Below are 26,098 nucleotides of genomic sequence, written 5' to 3'. Positions count from 1 at the left end.
ATCATATGGTAATTTTTTTTTTATTTTTTGACAAACCTCCATACTGTTTTTCACAGTGGTCGCACCAGTTTGCATTCCTACCTACAGTGCACAAGAGTTCCTTTTTCTCCACATCCTTACCAACACCTGTTGCCTTGTGTTTTTGATTCTAACCATTCTGACAGGTGTGCGATTATATCTCAATGTGGTTTTGATTTTCATTTCCCTGATAATGAGTAATGTTGGGCATTTTTTCATGTATCTGGGGCCACCTGGATATCTTCTTTGGAAAAATGTCTGTTCATCTCTTCGGCCAATTTTTTAAACTAGTGTGTGTGTGTGTGTGTGTGTGTGTGTGTGTTGAGTTGTGTAAGTGTGTGTGTGTTGAGTTGTGTAAGTTCTTTATATATTTTGGATAATAACCCTTTACCAGATATATCATTTGCAAATATCTTCTCCCATTCACTAAGTTGTCTTTTTGCTTTGTTGGTTATTTACTTTCCTGGGCAGATTTTTATTTTGCTGCAGTCCCAATAGTCTATTTTTGCTTTTGTTTCCCTTGTATGTAACTCTTTTCTCTTGCTGCTTTTAAGATGCTATCACTACTTTTTCCCCATTTTAATTACTATGTATCTTGGTGTGGACCTTTTTGGGATGGTTTTGTTGGAGGCTCTCTCTGCTTCCTGGATCTGGATTTCTGTTTTCTTCCCCAGGTTTGGTAAGGTTTCGCCTATTATTTCTTCAAATATTCTGCCACCTTTTCTCTCTTCCCCTTCTGGGATCCCAATGGTGTGAGTGTTATTACACTTCATGGTGTTGCTGAGTTCCCTTAATCTACTTTCATTTTTTTATTATTCTTTTCTCTTTCTCTGGTTGCTTGATTGCTTTCCATTGCTCTGTCCCCCAGGTCGCTGATCCATCTTTCTGCTTCCTCTAGTCTATTTATTCCCTCTCATGTATTTTAAACTTCAGTTATTGAGTTATTAACTTCTGACTGGTTCTGTTATGTCTTCTTTCTCTTTGTTGAGGCTCTCACTGAAGTCCTCCCCTCTTTTCTCAAGTCCAGTGAGTATCTTTATGACCATTACTTTAAATTCTCTGTCAGGTATATTATCTCCATTTTGTTTAGCTCTCTTGCTGTGATTTTGTCCTGTTCTTTCATCTGGGACATATTCCTCCATCTCCTCATTTTGTCTAACTCTGTGTCTGTTTCCATGTGTTAGAAAAATCAGCTATGTCTCCTGCTCTTGAAAGTTGTGGCCTTATGAAGAAGTCCTGTAGCATTCTACAGTGCAATGTTCTTTGTTCACCAGAATGTGGTGCTTCAGGAGTATCCTCTAGGTGTCATGTGCACCCTACTCTGACTGAGCTGAATTTGCCTTCAGTCCTGTTGCCTGAGGTGGCTCTCTTTGCCTGTTGTGGGCAGAGTTTGGTCCCTGTGTTGTTAGTAGTCCAGTCTGGGGCCACCTACTGACTTGGGTCAGACCAGGTGTTTGCCAGAGCAGTGGTAGCGATGAACTACAGATGCCTCTCCCTGTGTTGTCCCTGAGAAGCTTTTGTTAGTGGGTGGGACTGCAATCAGAGCAGATGTCTGCGCCCAGCCTACTGTTGAGGCCATGGGTGAACCGCTGTGTGTGGTTATTTCCCTTCACCCTGTTGTAGGAGTCACTTTGGAATGGTGCTGGCTGGTACTGCCTGCACACTGCCAGGCCTGTGCCACCTCTTTGGATGGACTCCTGCCAAGGGCATGTTGGAGGGGGAAGGTCCACCAGAGAATGCGGGGGCAGACTGTGTGGTGCCAGCAAGGTTTGCACTGGTCTGCCATGGGAGGGGACACCTCTATATTATTAGGTCTAGGAAAATATTCTCTCCACATTTATTCAAGATTTCTTTCTGGTCATTGGTTAAGTTTTACAATTTTCCTCATAGAAATACTGTAAATGTCTTTTTAAAATTTTACATTGCAATTAATAGCTTTGCAACAAAAAGATTTCAATAGAGGTGGTCACAAATATGAAATACTTATTTGTCTTTATGTGCTTTACTCTGAAGCTGTAACCAAACTGAATTTCCAAATATCAATCAATAATTTTAAAATTATTTCAGGGGAAATTGGTTATACTCTATAACTGAGTAATTCTATTTCTAGAAATTCATCTGTAGGAAATGAATTATCCTAAAGACATGAGTAGAATGTCATATAAGTATTGATGAACAATTATATCAATCACTATAGTGTTATTTATAATAGCAAAAGAACCTAGGATCAAATTAACTTTCTAACACCAGGCAAATGAATTTTTAAAAACCTGTAGAATAAAATGAAATATTTAGAAAAAAAAATGTTGAACTCAAAATAACATGGAAAAATATAGCATACTGTTAAGGGAAAAAATGAATTTATGATCCAAAATATACAATATAATTCTTATTTTACTCAACTTAAACATATGTGCAGAAATAATGAACAAGAAAAAACACACCAAATTATTAATAGTACTTACCTTTGGGTGGTCATATTGTCAGCAATCTTTTCTGTTCATCCAAATACCATTTTAAGTTTTTCTTCAGTAAAAAGTTAACTCATTTTTGGACATAAAAATAATATTTTTAATGCTCTAGAGATATTTAGCGAACTCTTTTCAAAACAATCTGTTTGTAATATAGGCTCACACCTAGTTTACATCTACCATTTCTTGAAATAAGGCAAGATGTGATTATAGATATATAATCTTTTTTAGTAAATTTAGACTTTCATACAGTTTAAAAAGTTAATGAACCATCTAAAGTTTAAATTGTTACTCTTTAGTCTATTATTAAAATAGAAGTCTCTCACCCACTATTTTCCTATGATTTTTGAATTATCTGGACTTGGCTGAACAAATCATTCTACTTTTTCCAATGTCTTCACTAAATGTATTACCTTAAACTGAAACCTGGCTTTCCATGGAGCTCTATTAAATAGAGGCCAATTTTTCTCCAACACCCTATCAATCTCAGGGTTAAGAGATATAGAAATCATTTTCTTTAATTTGCAATGATACTCCCCAACTTTCACTCCTATCCCTTTAAGCATAATATCAACCAGGTTTACCACCTTCTATTTCTTGCTTTAATCAATCAACAACTAGTCAGTGTTTATTTTTGAAGACTTTGAGATTGATGAATCTCCAGTTTATAAACCCCTCTCTACATTCTTTTACTCTATCAGTACCCTCTTGTCTGATTTCTTCCATCTCCATTATCCATCAACATGATGGATATTTAACAATCTCAATATTTAACAATCCTGTTTCACTACCTTGAGTCACACCTGCTTGTTAAAAATTCAGTCTTGCCTGAATCTAACACCAAATATCAAGTGTTACATAAAAAAAATATCATGTACTATTAATTCATGGTTAACAATATCAACAGAGTCCTCAACATTGTCTTAACAACCCCCCCTGGATTGCCCCCTATCTCTCTGCCTGCTCTTTCTTAGTCTCTTTTGAGAAATGTATGTTCCTTACATATTGGCATTTGTGAGCATTCTGTCCCGTATGCCCCACTCTAAAAACTGTGTGATAAAGGCTTTAATAACTACCTAAATATTACTAAGGACTCCCATATCTAGAAGTCCAAACACTCTAATATCCACACACATGTCCAAGTGCCTTCCAATCTCTTTCTGTATATCTCCATATCAAAGTCAGACAACAACTTCCAAGTTATTTTGCCCAATAGAGAACTCAATGTCTCTACTCAACGGTTTTTTTCTGCATTGCTCTGTCTTATCTCCGTGAACTGCATTATTACCAAATACTGAATTTTACAAACCTGCAACCCAAAGTCAAATTTAACTTCTCTCCTTGAATCCTAACATCCATTCAACAATCTCTGACTATAAATTCTACTTTTAAATTTCTCTTTACTGGTTAGTTCTCCACTACCTCACTTCCCTACCCTAGACAGCATTACATATAATTCATATGCGAATCACTCCAGTAGTTAGTAAACCATTCTTTCAACCTCCAGTGTTGTCTCCTTTTCACCTGGTTTTCTACAACCCCTCCAAAATCTAAATGTGATCCTAGTTTTGTGCATCAGCTCAGTAAATTCATTAAATGACACCTACCTCAACAATGAGGTAGGTACTAAAAAATATTTATTCATCCTTTGTAAAGACTGTTATTAAACTTCTTCCTAGCACAGTACCTGGGATATACTAGGTGCTTAATAAGTACGTAAATACTCAATTGATGAAAATTTCTCCTTCCATCCAAGATGAAATAATGTGAACCAAGCTTACCATCCTGCCTGAAACAACTCCCCCTCACCAAAAAAACCCACATAAAAAACACTAAGAAGTGGTTTTCAAGACATAGAACATCAGGCAACTGTCATTTCTGAGAGGTGGTAAAAAAAACAAGGTAAGCCCTAGGATTGCCCCAACTTTCATTGTTTTGAGATAATTTACAGGCCAGGGCAAAGGGAGGGGTAAGCCAGGAAAAGACCGGCAAAGTCCACCAAGTTGAGAAGACAGAGCTGAGAGTCCAAAAAGAACAAGGCAGCTAAGTTCATAGGGTAAAATGCCAGAGAGAAGAGCTATAGAGAGGAACTCTGAAATTTTAACACTAAGTGTCTACATTAGATATGTTCAAAGCGGTAATCTTAGCTACCACCAAAAGATACCTACAAAAGGAGCAAAATTAAACCCAAAGTAAGCAGAAAAAAATAATAAATATCAGAGAAGAAATCAATGAAAAAGAGAAAATCAAAAGGTAGTTCATTAAGATTAGTAAAATGACATAAAATTATAAATATCAAGAATAACGGGGATAACACTACAGATATTAATGAATAACAGGAGTATTATGGACAACTTTATGCCATAAAATTTTACAACTGAGATGAAATGGACAAATTTCTTGCGAAAAAATTAAAGATCACTTAAGAAAAAAAATAATTTTAATAGTCCTGAGTTTATTAAAGAAATGGAAATTGCAGTTGAAAATCTCCCACAAGCAAATTCCAGGCCCAAATGGCTTCAATGGCGAATTCTACCAAACATTTAAGAAATACTACAATTGTACACAAACTGTCACATATGTATCCATGTCAAAACTTTTCAAACCGTATACTTTAAAGATATGCAATTTATTACATGCCGATTATATCTCAATATAGCTGCCTTAAAAATATTCAACTAATAGAAATAAGGGCCAGGGGAACCTGGCTGGCTCACCCGGTAGAGCATGTGACTCTTGATCTAAGGGTCATGAGTTTGAGCCCCATGTTGGGCATAGAGCTTACTTAAAAATTAAAAATAAACTAAAATTAAAATTAAAATTAAAAATTAAAAAAATAAAGAAAGAAGGGCTGGAGGGAGCCAGACCAGCCAGAGGTCAAAGAGAAGTAGAGGTAGCAAAATAAGGGGAATGAGACAGGAAAATGAGATCAAAGAAAAATGACGGGGGAAGAAGAGGGCAAGTGAGTGGTATAAATAGAGACGGATCCAAGTCAGAAAAGAAAGAGAGTGCTAAATCTAGAACAGGTGATTAGAAATAGCATGGAAACACAGTTAAGTAGTTCTGGAACTATTCACTTATTCTCTTATTCTCCTAATTTGTATTAGGAGATTCACTTATTCTCCTAATTTATAATCCTATGCCCAATGATTGCATATGATTGTATTCTACTGTGTTTTATTTTGTTTTAAATTAGAGCATCAGATCCACAGCACGAAGCTGATAGAGTAGTTTGAGCAATGCTGTATTTACAAAGTGAGTAAATGTATTATATCAGAAATTCTCACTTTTTTCTTAACCTTGTAATTTACAAAGAACTACAAATAAGCACAAATATACATCCTCAGATAATAAATTGTACAGTGTTTCTAATTACCTAAGGAGTGATTTTCAAATACCATCTAGGTTTTCAAAGAACTGGAAGAGTATAATAGATCTTGCCAAAAACCCTGGGGAAGAAAAAAATCTCAAAATTCAGTAGTTATATAAAATAAAATCTCCCTGTAGACAGAACACTCAGGATACCAAAACCTTTAATGTAAAAAGTTTGAAAACGATTGCATTCTCCACAAATGTACTTAAAAAAAGCTTACCTGTATAGTCGCATTTCACTCAACCTTATTGTTATCAAATCAATAACGGGTGGGGGGTTGCTCTGGCTCTCTGTTATTATATGGAATGTGTTTGTCATTGTAATTAGTCCAAAATCAGCAACAAAAACATTTTCAGAAACTGGAGACTGTGGGATGACCACCACTGGGGCTTTGATGTTAACATCCAACGCCATTCTAGAACTCCTCTGTGCCAATTCTTTTACACCAGTAGCAGCCATTCCTGCTGCCTGAACAGTAGCCTCAGCCAAGGCTTGTTTAGCCGCTTGAAAATTATCTATAAAAGCCTAAAAGATAACAGAATTATATTCTTACGGTTACCATTAATTAATGATTGTTAAATGTATCTTGATAGTTTTGATTTCACCTCCATGAGAAAAATTTTTTCTTGGTACAACCAAGCATTCTTTATTCAAAGTCTGGTTGTCCATATTAAATCTCAATTTTCTGCAATAAAAGTTGAGAAACACGAGGATACAGAAACATAGTGAAAAAACAAAAATCTTGTCCCTGGAACAGAGCAACATGCAGATATTGCAAGGTTTCACTGGCAACTCCTTCCCTTTATCTCACTTTTCCTAATGGCTAAGGAAGCATACTATATTTCCCTATAGAGCCTCAATGGACAGACAGCTTATTTATGTTTGTAAGATAAAAAGTAACTGAAAAAATAGTAAAATATGTTTGTCAAGAACTCTAAAGTTTAATTCTGAACTCTAAAAAATACTTCAGTAACATAAAATATATCTAGAATTATACTTAATTTTAAAATTGTACTTCATGTTTCAAAACAATTTATTTTCAGTAATTTTTGAGTGAAAGGCAGGGCTTAGGGACATAATGATTTTTATTTATAAAAATGAATCAGAACAAATAAAAATTAGACCAGGGATGCTTGTTCATCTTTACTATTTGTGTATGAAAAAAATTTATGGCTATAGAAAAAATTGCATTGTAACCTCAATTTAAAAGATCACAAAAACAGCAATATTATTTATTTAGAATCAACTGATTATCTAGTTTATACACCAAAATTTAGAGACAACATTTTTTTTAAAAAGTGAATACTGAAGTCATAGAGACAGGTAGGACACTCACAGGAAAAAATTATCAGCTGACAGCAAGGGAAAAACACAGGGAAAAAAACAATGAAAAGGAGAAAAAGGACTCAAACACCTTATGGCAGGATCATACAAAGATTAATTTTAAACTCTTTAAAGCCCCAGATGATTACAGTTATAATATGCAATAGAAACTATAATTTCCATAATGATTACATGAGACCAAAACAAACTTCTATTATATATTTAGTATTTTTAATTATAATTTTAAGTCAGGTAAAACAAAGACTTAAACCAATTACATATAAAGAATTCAATTGATATATATAACAAATCCTATATATGGTATATAACGTACATTTAATACATTAGTATGCATGTTTGAATTAACTGGACTATTCCTATACAAAAATGATTTTATATAAATAACACACTATGCATTTCAGTTATGATAAAGGATACCCAGAAAATTATGAAAAATCAGGAAAAAAAAAAAAAGCAAGGAATTTTTGCTCTTTACCAATATGTCTGACACCCGGCAATTTCCAACTATAGTAGGAAAAAATAAAAAATTTGATAAACATACTTACCAATATAGAATAAAGAAATTTTGTGACAAAAACTACTTCAATGCAGCCAACAGTTAAATTAATTTGAATGTCAACCACATTCATATCGGTGTATGCAGAACCAGCAGTTGCATCCACAAAAGAAATCACTTTGAAGCTAAAAACTTCTTTTCCAGTGATGTAAACAGCCTTAATGAGGGAAAAGTTAACTGTCAGAATCCATTTTTAAAATGTGCTTTCAGTACAAAATTAAAGCACAAAATAATGAAACATACACACATATTTGGAAAATCTTCTAAGTAGTCAAGCCAAGTACAAATAAAGCAGTAATTCTAACACTGTTTTTTTGTTTGTTTTGTTTTAACATAGGCCCCACGCCCAGCGCAGAGCCCAGCGCAGAGCCCAGCACAGAGCCCAACGCAGGGCCCGGACTCACAACTCTGAGAGTGAGATCTGAGCTGAGATCAAGAATTGGTCGCTCAACCGACTGAGCCACGCAGGTGTCCTCTAACACCTTTATCAGAACCTACACTGCAAGGTTTTTCAAATTGGTGATGGCAGCTTCCTTTGTGGGTCATGAAATTAGTTTAGTAGGTCTGGCCCAACATTTTTTTTTTAATGGAGAAAACTGAAGAAAAATGATCAGACCATGTATTTTCATTTAGTGCGTATACTTGTATAATGAGAGTTGCCATATGAATGTTATTATTTGTTCACTGCAAAAAGTTTGAAAAACACTGTACCTCTGCAACTTAATGAAACCTACTTCTCTTGATTTGAAATATGTGAATAGGTTTTCCAGATTTTTCAAAAATCTATCACTATACTTCTCTTACTAGTTTGTGAAGGGTCAGCTCAACTGCTGAACAAGACTTACCTAAAGCAGTTTGAAATCTCAAGCTCTGCAATACTAGTGAAAAATGGTAGAAACAACAGCACATGTGAAATGTCAAAAATATTTTGGAAGATGGACATATCATGAACTAATTTCGTTGATTTATAGCTTTCTTGACCCTCCTAAATGCTAGAAGGCAGAAAGCTGAAGAGCCATCAACAAGCAAATGAATTCCAACATGGAACAAAGAAAACCTAAGGAACCAAAGAAATTAAGGAGCTCTGAAGGCTGAGGTGCAAGATGAGGTTGAAAAAAGTCTACAGGAATTCTGCTTCTGTCTCAGATGTAGAATGCTAGGCAGAGGCCCATTCCAAACCTTAACAGCAACCACAACAACAACAAAGAACCGGATAAACTATAAAATCATAACTTTTCTTAAAAACCATTATAAATTTGAGGCTACAACCAACCAAGCAGCCTAAAATCTAAGGATAAAAAAAGTACCTTCAGGAGAGACAGAATACAAGCACCAGCTCACCTGTGTTAAGGGGAAGAAGAAAGAGATGCCAGGTACCATACAAGCTAGATAAGAATTCAGCTAAAATGGTAAAGGTGGACTACGGACTAATGTGAGATATAGAATCTCTGGCAGCCACAAATCCAAGAGGAGTTCACTCCCAGTTGCAAGGACTTCACTGGGAGCTCTCTGCTGGGAGCTTATGAGAAATACTGGGGGCAGAGTAGAAGATGAGAGAAAGCTTTCCTTGGTTATGACCCTGGAAGATGGAGAAGTCTTCACTGCAAAAAGGGCCCTAGAAGATGAGAGAAAGCTTTCCTTGGTTATGACCCTGGAAGAGGGAGAAGTCTTCACTACAAAAAGGGCCAAAGGACCACCAGGATTATTCTCTTCTCAAAACAAAACCTTAAGAAACTAGGAGAGGGGCACCTGGGTGGCTCAGTCAGTTAGCGTACGACACCTGGGTTTTGGCTCGAGTCATGATTTCAGGATCCAGAGATCCAGCCCTGCCTAGGGCTCTGCACTCAGTGGGGAGTCTGCTTAAGAATTCTCTCCTTCTCCCCCGCCCCCCCCATTCACACACACTCTACATAAATAAATAAATCTTAAAACAAAACAAAAAACCCTAGGAGAAAAGCAATACTTGGTTGCCTCGGGAACAGGTGAAGATACTACACCTAAGGGGCTAGGATAAAAGAAAACTCCTACACTCATGGGGAAAAATCTTCTAGGGGCCACACCATTCTAGGTCACCTTCTCCTAGGGCAGGGAAGAATATTCTCTCCCACATAGGAACTACAAAGATATGAGTCAGATACCATGGAAAAGAGGGACAGATTCATCAAGAATGCCCTATTTTTTTTTTTAAAGATTTATTTATTTTAGAGAAAGAGCACATGCAAGCAGGGGGACGGTAGAGGGAGAGAGAAACAGACTCCCTGCTGAGTGTGGAGCCTGACACACGGCTCCATTTTAGGACCCTGAGATCATGACCTAAGCTGAAATCAAGAGTCGGATGCTTCACTGACTGAGCCACCCAGGCACCCCACAAATGCCTAAAGGAACAGGTATGGCTAGGACTGAAACAGGACTAGGACAACTGACAAGCCTACCCAAAACACCTCCCCCACAACAAAATACTCACCATCAAGCAGGCAAGCACTGATGAAAAAGCAGCAGTAAACTATCATCAAAGAAAGAGTCAAGAGTACAGAAAGAGAAACTCCTAAGGTATGGAAGTAGAGGGAAGACCAAATGCATAGCATGGAGCAGCATTCCAGGAACAAAGTCCCCCATCCTAAGCACAAAATACAGCTGAAGGAATCTGAAGTAGTGGTGTAATTAAGGCAATCATATTAAACAAGAAAACTCAAACCCAGCTCAGCTCTCCATTAAATTGTCTCAACCTCCATGCTAATAGCCTAGCAGAAAAAGTACCCATTATCAGACATAAATACTATTCATTTCAGTATGTGTCCCATACATGATCTCTCACATTCAATCAGTAACTAAGATACACCGCAAAAAGCAAGGAAAAAGAAAACCCAACAAATGACAAAGAAATCAACAGAACCAGGCCTGCCTGTAACACACATGTTGGAACTTTCAGGCAGTGAAGTTTAAGTTCCTATGATTAATACAGTAAATGCTTCTAGTAGAAAAGGTGGAAAATATGCATGAACAGATGAATATCAGCAAAGAAAGAGAAAGAAGAATCAAGAAAATATTTAAGATTAAAAAAAAAAAAACTTGGTAACAGAGATGAAGAAATCTTCTATGGGTTAATACGTGGGTTCAACAGAGCCAAGGATAAAAATCAGTGAACTTAAGAACAGCTTAATAGAAATTATCCAAACTGAAACAGGAGGAAAAAAATGGGGAAAACACTGAACAGATGAATCAAAGGTTGTGGGACAATGCCTAACAAGAACCTAGTAAGAATTTTTGGAATCCAAGAGGAGTAAGAACAAGGAAGGAATGGAAAAGGAAAAGGAGGGGGGAGGAAAAAGAGGCAAAAGAACTATTTGAAAAGATAATGAAAAATAATGTAGACAAATGCAAGAAGCTCAGAAAACCCCAAAAAGAATAAATATTATAATATACTTACATACACCTAGACACACCATACACAAATCCTGAAAGCAGGCATATAAAAATGAGAAATATGTACAAAGGAAAGAGATAATATTACAAAATTCTTGTCAAAACCATGTATAAGAAAGACTAATGCAGCCACATCTTTAATAAGAGTTTGAAATGGGAGGAAAAAAGCCCTATCAACACAAAATCCTATACCCAGCAAAAATTTCAAACAGAAAATGAAAGTGAAATAAAATTGTTTTTTTGGTTTTTTGGTTTTTTTTCCAGTTCTCATCCCTCCTTCCCCCAAAAAGCTGAGAGAATCCAGTACCAGCCGACTTGCATTGTAAGAAATGATAAAGTTCTTCAAGGAGAAACAAAATTGACAGAAATTTGAACCTACATGAAGAAATTAGTTCCAGTGATGGCTAGAGTAAACTTAAATATAAAAGATCTTTTTTAAAAAAAATTAATTTCTCTAAAGAAAATTGACTAAACCAAAATCAGTACATATGTATTATGGATTTTCAGTTTACACAAAAATAAAACATAGTACAATAATGTCATGGAAGATAAAAATTAGGAACTGATAGTATTATAAGATATACATGAAGTGGTAAAACATTATTACAAGGTAGACTGTGATTAAAAATATGTATTGTAAAACCCAAGGGAAATCATAAAATCAATGATAAACAATCCAAAGTTAGGTTAAATGAGGGGAGGCAATATAACAAATAGAACAAAACAACCAGAAAATAGAAAACAATTAGAGAGAGAGCAAATTTCAAACCAACCATGTCAATAATTGGATTTTTTTAAATGGCCCAGACATCAATTAAAAGTAAGAGATTGTCAGACTGGATAAAGAAGCAAGATTGAAATACATGCTGCCTCTGAGAAACCCACTTTAAATATAAAGACAGATTAAAAGCGAAAGGATAGAAAAAGATATACCATGCAAACGCTAATCAAAGAAATCTGGAGTGGCTATATTACTACCAAAGCAGACTTCAGAATAAGGGCAGTTACCAAGGACACAGAGAGATGCTCCATAATCACAAAAGGGTCACTTCACCCTGAAAGTATAAAGTTCTATATATGAGATCTCTCAACATATGAAGCAAAAATTGAGGTAAGTGAAAGGAGAAAGAGAAAAATCCACAGTTGAAACTTCAACAATCCTTCCTTGATAATCAACAGAACTAATAAACAGAAGATCAATAGCTTGAAGAATCCTATCAACCAACCTACATGTTCTGACATTTATGGAACATGCAACCCAGTGACACCCAGATATACACAATAATTTCAAATGTACTTGGAGCATTCACGTTTTATGGCCCATAAAACAAACACTAACATGTTTAAAAGAACTAAAAAAGTTTCTTCTCTTACAACAGATTTAAACTGGAAATCAGTAACAGAAAGAAATCTGAAAAACATCTCAAAATATTTGGAGGTTAAACAACAAACTTCTAAATAAACCATGGGTAAAAGATAAAGTTATAAGAGAAATTAGAAAATATTTTGAACTGAATAAAAATAAACATATCAAAATTTATAGGATACAACTAAAGCAGTGCTTAAAGGAAAATTTATAGCAGTAAATGCCTGTATTAGAAAATAAGATCTCAAATCAATAATCTAAGCTTCTACCTTAAGAAACTAGGAAAAGAAGAAATTAAATCCAAAGCAAGCTGAAGGTAGAAAATAAAGAGGAGAAATAAATGAAATTTAAAACAAAGAACAATGAACTGAACCCAAAGCTGGTTCTTTGAAAAGATTAATAAAATTGATGAATCTCTAGTCAGACTGGGTCAAAAAAAAAAAAAGACAAAAATTAAAATTGCATATGCTAAGAAAGAATCAGACTCAAAAGGTACATACTGCAGTATTCCATTTATTTAACGTTCTGGAAATGGCAAACTACAGGGACAAAAAACAGACTCCTAGTGCTAGGGTGGGGAGAAGGGGTAACTACAAAGGGCAGGAGTAACTTCTGGGAGGTGAGAGATCAAATCTATTATCCTTAAAGGTGTCGGAAGTTACACAGTTATAGGCAGTTGTAGGTGTTCAACAAAACTCCAGGAACTATGCCCTAAAAAGGGTAAATTTTACTAAATGTAAAGTAAACCTGGATTTAAAAAGGAGAAAAGAAACCAGGAAAGAATTCTATATAATGGTTACTGAGGCCCTTTATGGCCTCCCAAATATGCCAAGTACCTTTCTGCCACAAACCCGAGCTGCTATTTCCTCTACCTGGAATGCTCTTTCCACATCTACAATTGATTCAGATTTCACTCAAATGTTCAGAAAGGGATTTCCTGATAATCCTAAGACAATATTAGAATCACTATCATATTATCCTACTTTATTGGTTTTCAAAGCACTTATCACTCCCTAATAACATTTTTTATTATTTACCCCAGGAGAGGGACTTTGCATCTTTTGTTGACTGTAATATTCTAAATATTGCTAATAAAATAACAGACTATTTTCCACAAGTCACCTGAGTGACCCTGTGACTACCCCCCCCCACTAAAGCCCAAGAGAAGAAAAGAAATTTGCTTAAGACAGAGTTTAGAGTAGAGAGGATATGGCATAGGAGATACCATGTGCAGGAAACGGATAAATAAAACTGAAAAATGTGCATTTTTAGTAAAAATCTGTAAATTGAAAGGTGAGGTCTCCAACATTCTTCAACCATTCTAGCTCCTAGAATCTAGACTATCAGGCTTATATTTATAGTACTTTTCTCAAAGGAACTGATCGGCCTATGAGAAAAAAAATAACCTTTATTCTCAATTTTTTAGGCCATAAAATTACTGTATCAGTGCCTGATCATCTACTGTTACATCTATCTGTCCAAACTCCAATAATCAGAAATACATACATATCACCCAGAATTAACAAACATTAATAAGTGGGTAATCTTTGTAAACATTCACTTTTAAAACACTTCTATAAAAAAGATATAAGAAACTAATTTACAATGAGATCTTATTTCATAAGAATGTTAGATCAGCTAGAATCCTCAGATTCTATGTTTTTCTATATTATTTATAACACACATAAATAACAATTATCTGTACAATGGTTCTAGGTAAATAGAGGATGATGCTTCAGGGCAGATTCAAATAGTCGGAGAACTCTAGGTATCCTTTACCCAATTTCCCAAAAAAGCTGAGGGGGCTAAATACATTATTATGCCCAAAACCCATTCAGGGCACAACAGTCTGTCATGGCACAGTAATTAGGAAGCTTTGGGCTGGGGCAAAATGTTGTCCAATTCCTTGACATGTGGAGAGTTACCGAACCAAGGCAGTTTGTTTAAAAATCATGTACATTGGAGAGACATCTGGGTGGCTCAGTTGGTGAAGCATCAGACTCTTGGTTTCAGCTCAGGTCATAATCTCTGGGTCATGAGATCGAGCCCCACATTGGACTCTGTGCTCAGCATGAAGTCTGCATGGGATTCTCTCCCTTTCCCTTTCCCTCCCCTTCTGTTCCCCAGCCTCTCCTCCCCACCCCCACATGCACTCTCTAAAATAAATAAATAAAATCTTTAAAAAAATATATAAAAAATTATGTACACTAGAATCAAAGTCAAGGAGTAGGGAGAGGGAAATGGGGATTGGGCAGTAAGACCGAAGTAAGAAACTTTTCATTTTGTAGCTTTTTGTAAATTGATTTTTTTTTTAACCTTATAGATGCATTAGTAATAAAAATAAGGAGAAAAAAGTAAATGCCTTCGGTTGCATTATCAGTTCCATTACTAACTACTTGTATGACTTTTAGTAGATGGACTTATTTATGTGAGCTTTACTTCCCAGACAGGGCAAATAAAATGGATAATCTACTTCTTAAATGCTTTAGTACTTTGTTTTTTTCTTAAATAAAAGCAAGAGAAGCACATTAAATCATGGATTCCAGAAAATTTCTTGTTCCTTATTACTGTGGACTACACACATTTGATGCTATGGCACTCTTTTTATCTCACGCTAGTAAGCCGTAAGAAGAAAATATAAAGAGTAAGGATTTTTATTTAACATAAAAATCAGGTCATCCCTGTATCTCATCGGTTTTATTGGCTAAGTGTATTCACTTATTTCCTTTCACACTCCAAACTCTGACTTTGTGACTCCAGAAGTACCTCAGCCTTTTCTGATCCTACTACCTGATATTCTCTTCATTCTCTTAAATATACCATCTCACCTAGAGGCTCCGCTGTTCTAAAATTACCTGCCCAACGCTACAACAGTATCTGAACCAAGAACCTTATCGTCTTACATCCAGTACTAATACCTGTCCCTTCGACCACTAGCTACCCAGTTCAAAGGCCTCTGTTAACATTGTGAACAGCTATACCACAGTGGGCACCCATGAAAATAAACTTAAAAAATAATCTCATCTGTTCAATCTGACTTCATATCCTCTGCTCTTGAAATCTGAAATGCATCACAAGGTTCATAGTATTTGAAGGGAAGAACAAAAAGAAAACAAAATGAGAAAGGTATTTACTAACTGCCCCTCCTCAGCCCCCAACTATGTTTCAGGAGCATTATGTAAACTTATTTATGAGATATTTAATCCCCATTTTACAAATAAAGAAACAGAATTTTAGTTTAGGTCACTCAACTGCTAAGGAACAGAGCTAAGATACAAACCCAGTTATGCCTAACTCCAAAACCCTTCCACTTAATAACCCACATTGCTAAATTCTTTTTTTTTTTTTAAAGATTTTATTTATTTATTTGAGAGAGAGAATGAGAGACAGAGAGCACAAGAGGGAAGAGGGTCAGAGGGAGAAGCAGACCCCCCGCTGAGCAGGGAGCCCGATGTGGGACTCGATCCCGGGACTCCAGGATCATGACCTGAGCCGAAGGCAGTCGCTTAACCAACTGAGCCACCCAGGCGCCCAACCCACATTGCTAAATTCTGACACCTAATTTATACCTATGACCAATGTTTAAGGACAAGCATATTTAATGAGATACTATTAAGTAACATAAACAAATTCATACCTTTTTGTATACAGCTGTCTTATCAGAATCCAAAACAATTATATTCCTTAGCTTTGCATTTATTTCAGTTGCAGCAGGCCTCATAATGATCTCAGAATCAAGCCCTAAGGGAATACAAGGATGATTAAATGGCTTTTCTTTCATTTAATAGTTGTGAATTAATTTTTCCTGAAATTTTATTACCTTCGATCTTAATTTCAGCAATGTTACGTTTCTGATCTTGAATAAAGATCTGTAAACAAGATAATTCTGCTAAAATCTGCAAGGTAATAATATCTTCGTTCTTGGATAGTTTTAAAGCTGCAAAAAAAAAAAAAATTGTAAAACATAAGGAAAAAGTTTAGTAGTCACCTCACTACCCTTATAAAGTAACTGAAGTATAAGAAAAATTAATGATAATACTAGAGGAAAATCTGATTTGCCATTCCACTGAAAGCAAGCTAGATATCCCCACTTAATTAGGAATTCTAAAAAAAACAAAAACAAACAAAACAAAAAAAAACCAATCAAACCTAATGAAAACAAAGCCAAACAAATCAGACACAACAAAAAATGGTTCCTAGATGAGACTAACATTTGAAACTAAAAAATTATAGTTGTAAAATCAGAAATCATTTGAGACACAATGATCACAAGGTAATACTTCTCACTGTCAAACCTGCAACTTTTCATTGCTTAAAAAGTACTTAATTAAAAAACACTGAAATGATTCAAATTTTCTTAGTTCTATTTTTCTAATCTAAGATTATGATATTAAATGCATTAATTTTAATCCAAATCAAACACTAGCACTGTATAATATCTGACTAAAAAGAATAATATGATAAATAAAAGCCACATTTTCTTAACTGGTAATTACTTTAAGTATCATTTTCTAAAATTTACCTGGTATATAATAATCTTTCTAAATATTAATCTAGGCAATAGAATTCTGAAGCCAATATTATGCATGAATAATAAAGCAAAAGCTAATTTATTATTGATCCACATGGTAAAAAAACTTAGAAGCTGAATTTTAAACATACGCATTTTTTTAACGACCTCTCCTTTGTCTTCAGTCTCTGCAACAGACACTGCGGCTGGTTTTTCTTCCAATTGTGGAAGTATATTACTAAAATAATTTATTGTATTCAGAAGTGCTTCAGTATGTAAATGAATATCCAAAGAGGAAAAATTCACCTAAAGAACAAAGCTGATTTTAGTAATAGGTCAATAAATATTTGTTCGCTGCTCAGCATAAGGCACTATGGTTTGTGAATTATAATATAATATTTATAATATTCCATTTTTATCAAGGATCATACAGTTCCAGTTATAAAACAGTTTTCATAATATATTTACTTAGAAATACAGTATCTAAATTAAATTATTATTCACTCATACCTTAATCAGTTGCATAGCATTGTTATAAGTACTTTTCAAGTTGGGTAGATTCTTTTCAGCCTATCCAAAGAGAAAAAAAAGCAAATCTGTTTGACTATTTTAGGAAGACATATAGTATATCCAATTGCAACTTCATAAGGGCCTTCCTAATTCTTCCTCTATGCAACAGAATTGTCTATCAAGTGTCCAAATACTGTGCATTATCTTTAGGTCTAGAATGCTTCTGTCATATAAAAGCTATTAAATGCATAAACAACAAAAACTCTAAAATATCTACATCAATAATAGTAAAAATGGTCTTAAAAGCGATAAAATACTCTTTCGGCATTGTTATTATGATAAAGCATTTTTTAAAATATTTATTTATTTTAGAGAGAGCATGTATGAGGGTGGGAAAGTGCAGAGGGAGAATAAGAAAGAAACTTTAGAAGAATCCTCACTGAGAACATGACCTGAGCTGAAACCAAGAGTCCAACACTTACCCAGCGACATCACCTAAGCGCCCCTAATTATTTTTTTAAGATTTTATTATTATATATTTATTTTAGAGAGAGAGAGACAGAGACAGAGACAGAGTGCACAAGTGTAGGGGGGAGGGACACAGGTAGAGGGAGAGAGAAACCCAAGCAGACTCCATGCTGAGCAGAGAGCCTGAGGTAGGGCTTGATCCCACAACCCTGAGATCATAACCAGAGGGGAAACCAAGAGTGGGAAGCTCAACTGACTGTGGCACCAAGGCGCCCCTATGATAAAGTAATTATTAAATTAATGTGGCACTTACATAAAAATAGGTCAATGAAAACATGGAATAAATCTTAACTAGACCCTAGTACATAGAAAAACCTAACAAATGATGAAATGAGTACCGTTAAGTCAATAGAAAAGGAATAGAGTCATTGAAACCAGGAAAATGAGGCAACTTCAGATAACAGTGGGTAATCAAATGAAAGCCTCATCTCGTATCATATGCCATAATAAATTCCATCAAGATTAAAAGGTTTGGGTTTTGGGGCGCCTGGGTGGCTCAGGCGGTTAAGCCTCCAACTCTTGATTTCGGCTCAGGTCATGATCTCAGGGTCATGAGATCAAGACCAGTGTTGGGCTCCATGCTCAGAGGGAGTCTGCTTGAGATTATCTCTCCTTCTCTTTTCACCCCTCTCCCCCACCCCCCACCCCAATGCATGCTCCCCCTCTCTCTCGCAAATAAAATAAGACTTCAAAAAAAAAAAAAAAAAAAGGTTTGGGTTTTTTGGGGGGGGTTATCTGATGGAGGGAAAAAACTCAAAACTTCATGTCAGTTCTACTTAGAACAGAGGCCTATTATTTTCCTATATTGTTTATAAATTAAAACTAACAAAGGATGACAAAATAAGCAAACCTTAAAGTTTCAGGAGTTTTAGGAAACACATTAAAATGAAGATTAAGCTGAATCTAACTAAACTTACAAAAATCGATTACAACATTAGTCACAGCAAGCATACAAAGCACTTACCTTCACATATTCCAATGTTAGCAGATCTTCCATCGTATTATCCAGTGTTGTAATCAAATAAATTGGTTTCTTGTTTGCATCTAAAAAAGAGTTTTTAAATTACTCTTTCATATAAAAAAAAAATAACGGAAAATAAATATCAGCAACAATAATAAAATATAACTGGAAAAGAAGAATTTCCTGAATCAGTTCTGGGCCTTGGATCCTACCTTACCCAAATCAGGTCCCTCCTCCTTTATTATAAACTCTTAAGCTGTAATTTCTCCCCACAATTCCCTTCCCATCTCCTATGCCACAATGTGAAACAATCTTACCCTTCTAAACTTAGATAGGAAGGTAAAAAAAAAAAAAAAAAAAAAAAAAGTAGCACATCAGTTAAAGAAAAAACAGAGTAATTATTATGAGCAATGAGTAGACATGAAGGGAATTGTGGCCTTGAGCCACAGAAATACCTAAAAAGAAAATCATCAGACTCTCTGAAAACCTATTATTTTTGAGAAGACAGATCAGGTATGTGATGAGAAACTAAGTTTTTCTGTATATTAGTTTAGAGTAGAATAAACCCCATTGCCATATAATTAGTCTTTACTACTTGTATTCTTGATTCTGATCAAAACTCAAGAAAATAGTAGGAAAACTGCTGTAAAACAGTATTTTGTATAAGGGCTTTAAAACTATCACCACCAAATTACTTATGACTATTCAAAATCAGTATCTAGATAGTGGGAGAAAGGACTACAAACCAATCATAATACTTTGGAGGAAAAATGCAACATATTCCAAAGAATCTTCCAGATTTAAAAGTTTATTAGCTATTCAGCCAGCTTTCTACTTCAGATGCTACTTGCATTTCAAACCTTAAAAAGGTCCTGACTTTTCTCACACATTTATTTATCCACAAAACTATTTACTGATCATTTATAAGAAACTATGCTATTCACTTGGTTTTCTGCTATTGAGTTATAGGAATTCTTTATATATTTTGGGTATTAACCACTGATCAGACTTATGATTTGCATGTATCTTCTCCCACTGAGTAGGTTAACTTTTCAATTGGATGATGGCTTCCTTAGCTGTGCAGAAGATTTTTGGTTTAATGTAGTCCTACTTGTTTAATTTTGTCTTTGCCCTGGGAGTCAGATCCAAATAATCAACACAAGACTGATGTAAAGGCACTTACTGCCTATATTTTCTTCCAGAAGTTTTATGGTTTCAGGTCTTCCATTTAAGCCTTTAATCCATCTTAATTTTTGTGGATGGTGTAAGATAGTAGTCATAGTTCAGTCTCATTCTTTTGAGTATGGCTGCCCAGTTTTCCTAGCACCATTTATTAAAGAAACTATCCTTTCCTCATTTTATATTCTTGACTCCTTTGCCAAAAGTAATTGACCATATGTGAATGGGTTTGCTTCTAGACTGTTTTTGGTTCCACTGATCAATGGGTCTGTTTTTATATTGGTACCATAATGTTTTATTTTATATCAGTAGCATAGGAAAATTTGTAATATATTTTGATATCAGGGAACATGATGCCTCCAGTTTTTTCTTTCACAAAACTGCTTTGGGTATGTGGGGTGTTTTGTGGTGACATACAAATTTTGAAGTGTTTTTTCTATTTCTGTGAAAAATGTCATTGGAATTTTGATAGGGATTGCATTGAATTTGTAGATTTGCTCTGGATAATACGAACACTTTAATCATGTTAATTATTCTAATCCATCAGCATAGACTACCTTTCCATTTATTTGTCTTAATTTTTTTTTTTTTTATCACTGTCTTATAGTTTTCACTATACAGGTCTTTCACCTCAAATTTATTCTTATGCATTTTATTTTTTTTGATGGAACTGCAAATGGGATTGTTTTCTTAACTTCTCCTCCTCATAGTGTATAGAAACCCAAAAGAATTTTGTATTTTTCTATCCTACAACATTACTGAATTTACTGATTAGATCAAACAGCATTTTGGTGGAGCCCTTAAGGTTTTCTATATATAATATCACGTCTCCAGCAAACAGTGACAGTTTTACTATTTGGGTCAACAAAGAATTACTACAGATATTGACAATTTTTTACTAAGTCAAAAAAGAAATCAAGAGAAAAAATTTTAAAAATACCTTAGGACCACTGAGAACATAAATACAATATAACAAAATTTATGAAATGCAGCAAAAGTATTTCTAAGAGGTCAGAGCACAGCAATAAATGCCTGCCTCTTGAAACAAGAAAAAACTCAAATAAACAACTAAGTTTATACCTGAAGGAACTAGAAAAAGAACAAATGAAACCCCAAATTAGAAAGAAATAAAATATCAGAAAATAAAGGAAACAGAGACTAGAAAAAAAAATTGGAAAGATCAATACAACTAATAACTGGTTCCTTTCAAAGATAAGCAAAATGCACAAACCTTTAGCTAGATTCACCAAGAAAAAAAAAAAAGGGCTCAAATAAAATCAGCCATGAGAAAGGAGACATTACAACTGATAACCACAGAAATACAAGGACTGTAAGAGACTACAATGAAAAAATCCTAACACCAACAATTGGACAACCTAAAAGAAACAGATAAATTCCTAGAAACATACAACCTTCCTAGACTTAATAATCAGGAAATACAAAATACACATAGACCAATTACTTATAAATTGAATCAGTAATCAAAAACCTCCCAACAAACAAAAGTCCATGACCAGATAGCTTCACTGATAAATACTACCCAACATTAAATGAAGAATTAATACTAATCTTTCTGAAACATCTCTAAAAAATAGGAGGAAACACTTCCAAACTCATTTACAAGTCAAGCACTACCCTGGTACCAAATCCAGACAAGAATACTACAAGAAAATAAAATTACAGGCCAATATTTTAGATGAACATAAATGCAAAAATCCTCAACAAAATATAAGAACAATAAATTCAACAATACATTGAAAGGATCATACAACATAAACAAGTAGAATTTATTCCAAGGATGGTTCAACAGCCACAAATCTGTTAATGTGATATACTACGTTAACAAAATGAAGTATAAAAATATTATGATTTCAGTGGATGAAGAAAAGCATTTGACAAATTCAACATCCATTTATATAAAAACTTTCAACAAAGTGGGTAGAGAGGGAACATTCCTCAACATAATAAAAACCATATGTAACAAGCTCATAGCTAACATCATACTCAATGGTGAAAGCTGAATGTTTTTACTCTAAATCAGGAACAAGACAAGGTGCCTACTCTTGTCACTTTTATTCAACATAGTACTAGAAGTCCTAGCCAGAGCAATCAGGCAAGAAAAAGAAATAAAAGGCATTCAGATTAGAAATAAATTGTTTGTCTTAATCATTCCATCAACCATTTATAATTATCTTACAAGAATAAATCCAAAAATATAAAGGAATATACGTAATACTCTCTCCTAAATGCCTAACACAGTAAATGGAAATATTATCCAAGATATCATATAATTTATCCATTATGATCATGGGACATAAAATGTTTATGGTAGATAAAATAATGCTATGCCCTGACGCCCAAGGATATCCATGTTATGTCTCCCTACAACCAGACAATATGTTACCTTAGATAGCAAAAGGGACTTTGCAAAGATAATTAGGTAAAGAGGAAATTAGCCTGGATTGAGATCAGAGATGACAACATGAGAAGGATCTATCAACCTGTACTAATTCTGAGATATAGGGAACCAAATGCAAGGAATTAGGGAGGCCTGTAGGAGTTAAGGCCAGCTCTCACCTAACAGGTAGCAGGAAGCAGACTTAAACCATATGGAAATGAGTTTTGGCAAAAACTGAATGAGCGAGGAAATGGATCTTCCCCTAGAGTCTCCATAGAGGAGCTCCAATTGGCACCTTGATTTTTATGTGTTAAGACTTATGTCAGACTACTGATTAATAGAACTTAAGACAACAAATTTCTGTGGTTGTAAGACACTAAGTCTGTGGTAAATTGTTACATTATCAATACGAAACTAATTCAGCATTGTAGTATTGAATTAGATTTAAAAGTAAACCAGGACTATTTTATTTTCCTTTATGAAAAAAAATTATCTTCATTTTGTCTTTGATCTACCTTCCTAGATTTCCAAGTATAAGATAAAAACTGAGGACCAACTCATAATACAGTATTTCTTTGAGAATTTTTAATAAATGTACTGATTCAAAGCCTAGAGAATTTTAAACTCTCTAGCAGGGAGTCAAACAATAAAGTTTATTACTTTAAAAAAATTGAGATGCTTACCAGTGTGTTCTGGGCATTTTAGGCAGAACTCTTTCAAAAAGGCATTTGCTTTCAAATCAAATGTTCTAAGTTCAACATCTGTGCCCAATCCTAAAACATCAACTTCTACCACAGGTAGTTCAGAATCTCCAACAAGGTGATAAAACTGAATCAAAACCTGGAGAGAAAAGAAAAAAGAAACTACCACTACCAAAATAAAAAATTATTTATGTGGATGGTGGTTATAAATGGATATATAAGGTATACATATGATCTGTATTTAAAACTTAGGAAAGATTTTATATCACACATACCTACACATTTATGTTGTACAATTAACTATTTTTAATAAATATGTATCAAATACCCATAATATATGATCTAAACTCCTAACTTTTGATTAAGAAAATTAATCCTCAAAGAAAGGGAGGAAAAATCACATAGCAACACCTGGATTCAGCTTAAACTGGACAAAACAGGAGTACATGTTAGCAATGCGACTATATAAATACACTGAATAGCAGCAATGACAAACAATTTAAAGAAGCCATATTAATTTTACCATGGTACATACCTCTGGCACTTCAAATCTTATTTTATACTGAATCATATTTTTTGAACAATCCGGCTTTTGAAATTTTTTTTGGTAACTTTGAATTTCAGTGGGAGATTGAAGAGGTTCGTCCAAGGGACTACATGGTGCATCAAAAAATTCTTCCTCTGAATCTAAATATTATAGAACATTGTTTAAGTCAATAATCAAAATGACTGACTTAACATTTTTATAATTTTTCTGAAATAAATATTAATACAAATATATTAGTGGTCTAAATATTTCAAAATTTGAATAAAAAGATGAGAAAATAATAGAAAAGAATAGAGATTATGTCTGAAAATAACATTTTTGATGACAAAAAATACAGAAAATATAAAGTTCAACTTTAGATTAATGAACATCACCTTTTAAAGTCATTAGTCTAAAAATTGCAAACAAAAATTTTATTTTTTATTTTTATTTTTGAGAGAGAGAGAGAGAGAATGTGCATGCACCAGCGGGGGTGGGGAGGGGCAGAGGGAGAGAATTTTAAGTAGGCTCCATGCTGGGCTCCCCCAACACAGGGCTTGATCTCATGACCCTGAGGTCATGATCTGAGCTGAAATCAAAGTCAGATGCTCAACTGACTGAGCCACCCAGGCGCCCCGCAAAAGAAAATTTTATAGCAAATGCCAATGCCAATGATTACATGCAACATGAATTTTCAAAAGACCATACTAATACGCTTGCTCTACCTGGGTAACAAAAATAGGAATGAGTTACAAAATCTGCAATATTAAAAGAACAAAGCAGGCCCTGAGGTTCGGATGAAGAAACGAGATCAATCACTATTTCATTCGTTTGTGTGTGTGTGTGTATGTATGTATGTATGTATGTATACACACACATATATAATAAATTTCTAGAATTTACTATTAAAAACACTACAAAACTAGTAAAACCATTAAAAGAAGATTTAAAGGAAACTAAAACCATCTAAGGTATATCCCTAACAACCAAAAACTGAATTTAGGGTAGATGATCTCACAAACCTCTCCTCCCCGCCCCTTAACCACACAGAAAGAAAAACGTTCTGTAGAAAATTGAAGACTGACATGGCAACTTCAGTTACGTAACATTTAGCAATTTTTAAATCCTTAAAAATAGAGAAATAGGTTTACGTTTCTTTCCAATGTGGCCAAGAAAAAGCAGGTATCTGATGTCAAAATATTTACCAGTTTTCATAGTGTGAATGTAGGGATTAAGGCTTGATTCTTTCGTTTAATAAAAAAGGAAAATATAAAAATAAAACTAAAGCTTTACTAGGACAAGATTCTCCAAATAACTAAGTAACATTATAAATTATATATCAATAGAGTTTCATAGGGGCTCCTAGCTCAAAGGAGGTTAACTAACTAGTGGATTTTGTGAGATTATGAGTTTAACTTTTATTTACCAAAAATTCCTGCTGCAAAAGCAACTTTAAGGAACATCCAAGTTCTATTATCTTAAAGAAATTTTAGTGAAAATTTCTGGAAAACATATACATATCTGCTATTGCCTACAATTTTTTGTATAATCTCAAAATGAAAATTATATTCATAATACATTTTAATAAGGAAAACTTCCTAAACCAGTTTCGTTTTACCATCATCAACACATGGAAGTTCCAAGAAAGGAAGCATTTTCTGTGAAATCTGTGATGTTCCCAAAGAAGTGGACCTTTGAATCTGGAAGAAAAGTAATTCACTGTTAATTAGCATAAAAATTTTTATTCAAAGTCGTAAGACAATTTTGACAAAAACAAACAAAAAATCTCACTTTGAACTAAGAAAAAAAGTCCAGTCTGAATTAGGTAAATAAATTATAGAATATAGATTTAAAGAAGTGGTTTTATGGGGCGCCTGGGCAGCTCAGTCGTTAAGCGTCTGCCTTCGGCTCAGGTCATGATCCCAGGGTCCTGGGATCGAGCCCCGCATCGGGCTCCCTGCTCCGCGGGAAGCCTGCTTCTCCCTCTCCCACTCCCCCTGCTTGTGTTCCCTCTCTCACTGTCTCTCTCTGTCAAATAAATAAATAAAATCTTTTTAAAAAAAAAAAAGTGGTTTTACAACTTCAAGGCTAAACAGAAATCACAGAACTGTTATATTAATTTTCTTGTTGACAGGCTTTGAGTAGGAAAAGATCTTAGATACTGAACGTCTCACTAAATAAGAAAACCATCTCAGGATATCCACAGAAAATAACCAGTCCCAATATTTAAAACC

The 26,098-nt window shown here is 34.5% G+C and overlaps 1 protein-coding gene across 4 annotated transcripts in view; it reads right to left on the bottom strand.

Moving 5' to 3' along the window:
- Nucleotides 1–26,098, bottom strand: part of VPS13A (vacuolar protein sorting 13 homolog A) — a 268,847-nt gene that overhangs the window by 118,826 nt on the left and 123,923 nt on the right. For all 4 annotated transcript variants that reach the window (XM_078061570.1, XM_036103219.2, XM_036103220.2 and 1 more), the window contains exons 24-33: nucleotides 25,483–25,564; nucleotides 23,874–24,025; nucleotides 23,321–23,477; nucleotides 19,064–19,143; nucleotides 17,572–17,631; nucleotides 17,214–17,367; nucleotides 16,372–16,488; nucleotides 16,189–16,292; nucleotides 7,752–7,919; nucleotides 6,083–6,387 (exon numbers count right to left, since the gene is read on the bottom strand). In XM_078061570.1, coding sequence (XP_077917696.1) covers nucleotides 6,083–6,387; nucleotides 7,752–7,919; nucleotides 16,189–16,292; nucleotides 16,372–16,488; nucleotides 17,214–17,367; nucleotides 17,572–17,631; nucleotides 19,064–19,143; nucleotides 23,321–23,477; nucleotides 23,874–24,025; nucleotides 25,483–25,564 — 1,379 coding nt within the window. The remainder of the gene's footprint in view (nucleotides 1–6,082; nucleotides 6,388–7,751; nucleotides 7,920–16,188; nucleotides 16,293–16,371; nucleotides 16,489–17,213; nucleotides 17,368–17,571; nucleotides 17,632–19,063; nucleotides 19,144–23,320; nucleotides 23,478–23,873; nucleotides 24,026–25,482; nucleotides 25,565–26,098) is intronic.

The sequence above is a fragment of the Halichoerus grypus genome, chromosome 14 (assembly GCF_964656455.1).
Source record: "Halichoerus grypus chromosome 14, mHalGry1.hap1.1, whole genome shotgun sequence".
Lineage (NCBI taxonomy): Eukaryota > Metazoa > Chordata > Mammalia > Carnivora > Phocidae > Halichoerus > Halichoerus grypus.
Note: the sequence above shows the minus strand (reverse complement) of the source record. Positions and strands in the feature narration are given on the sequence as shown.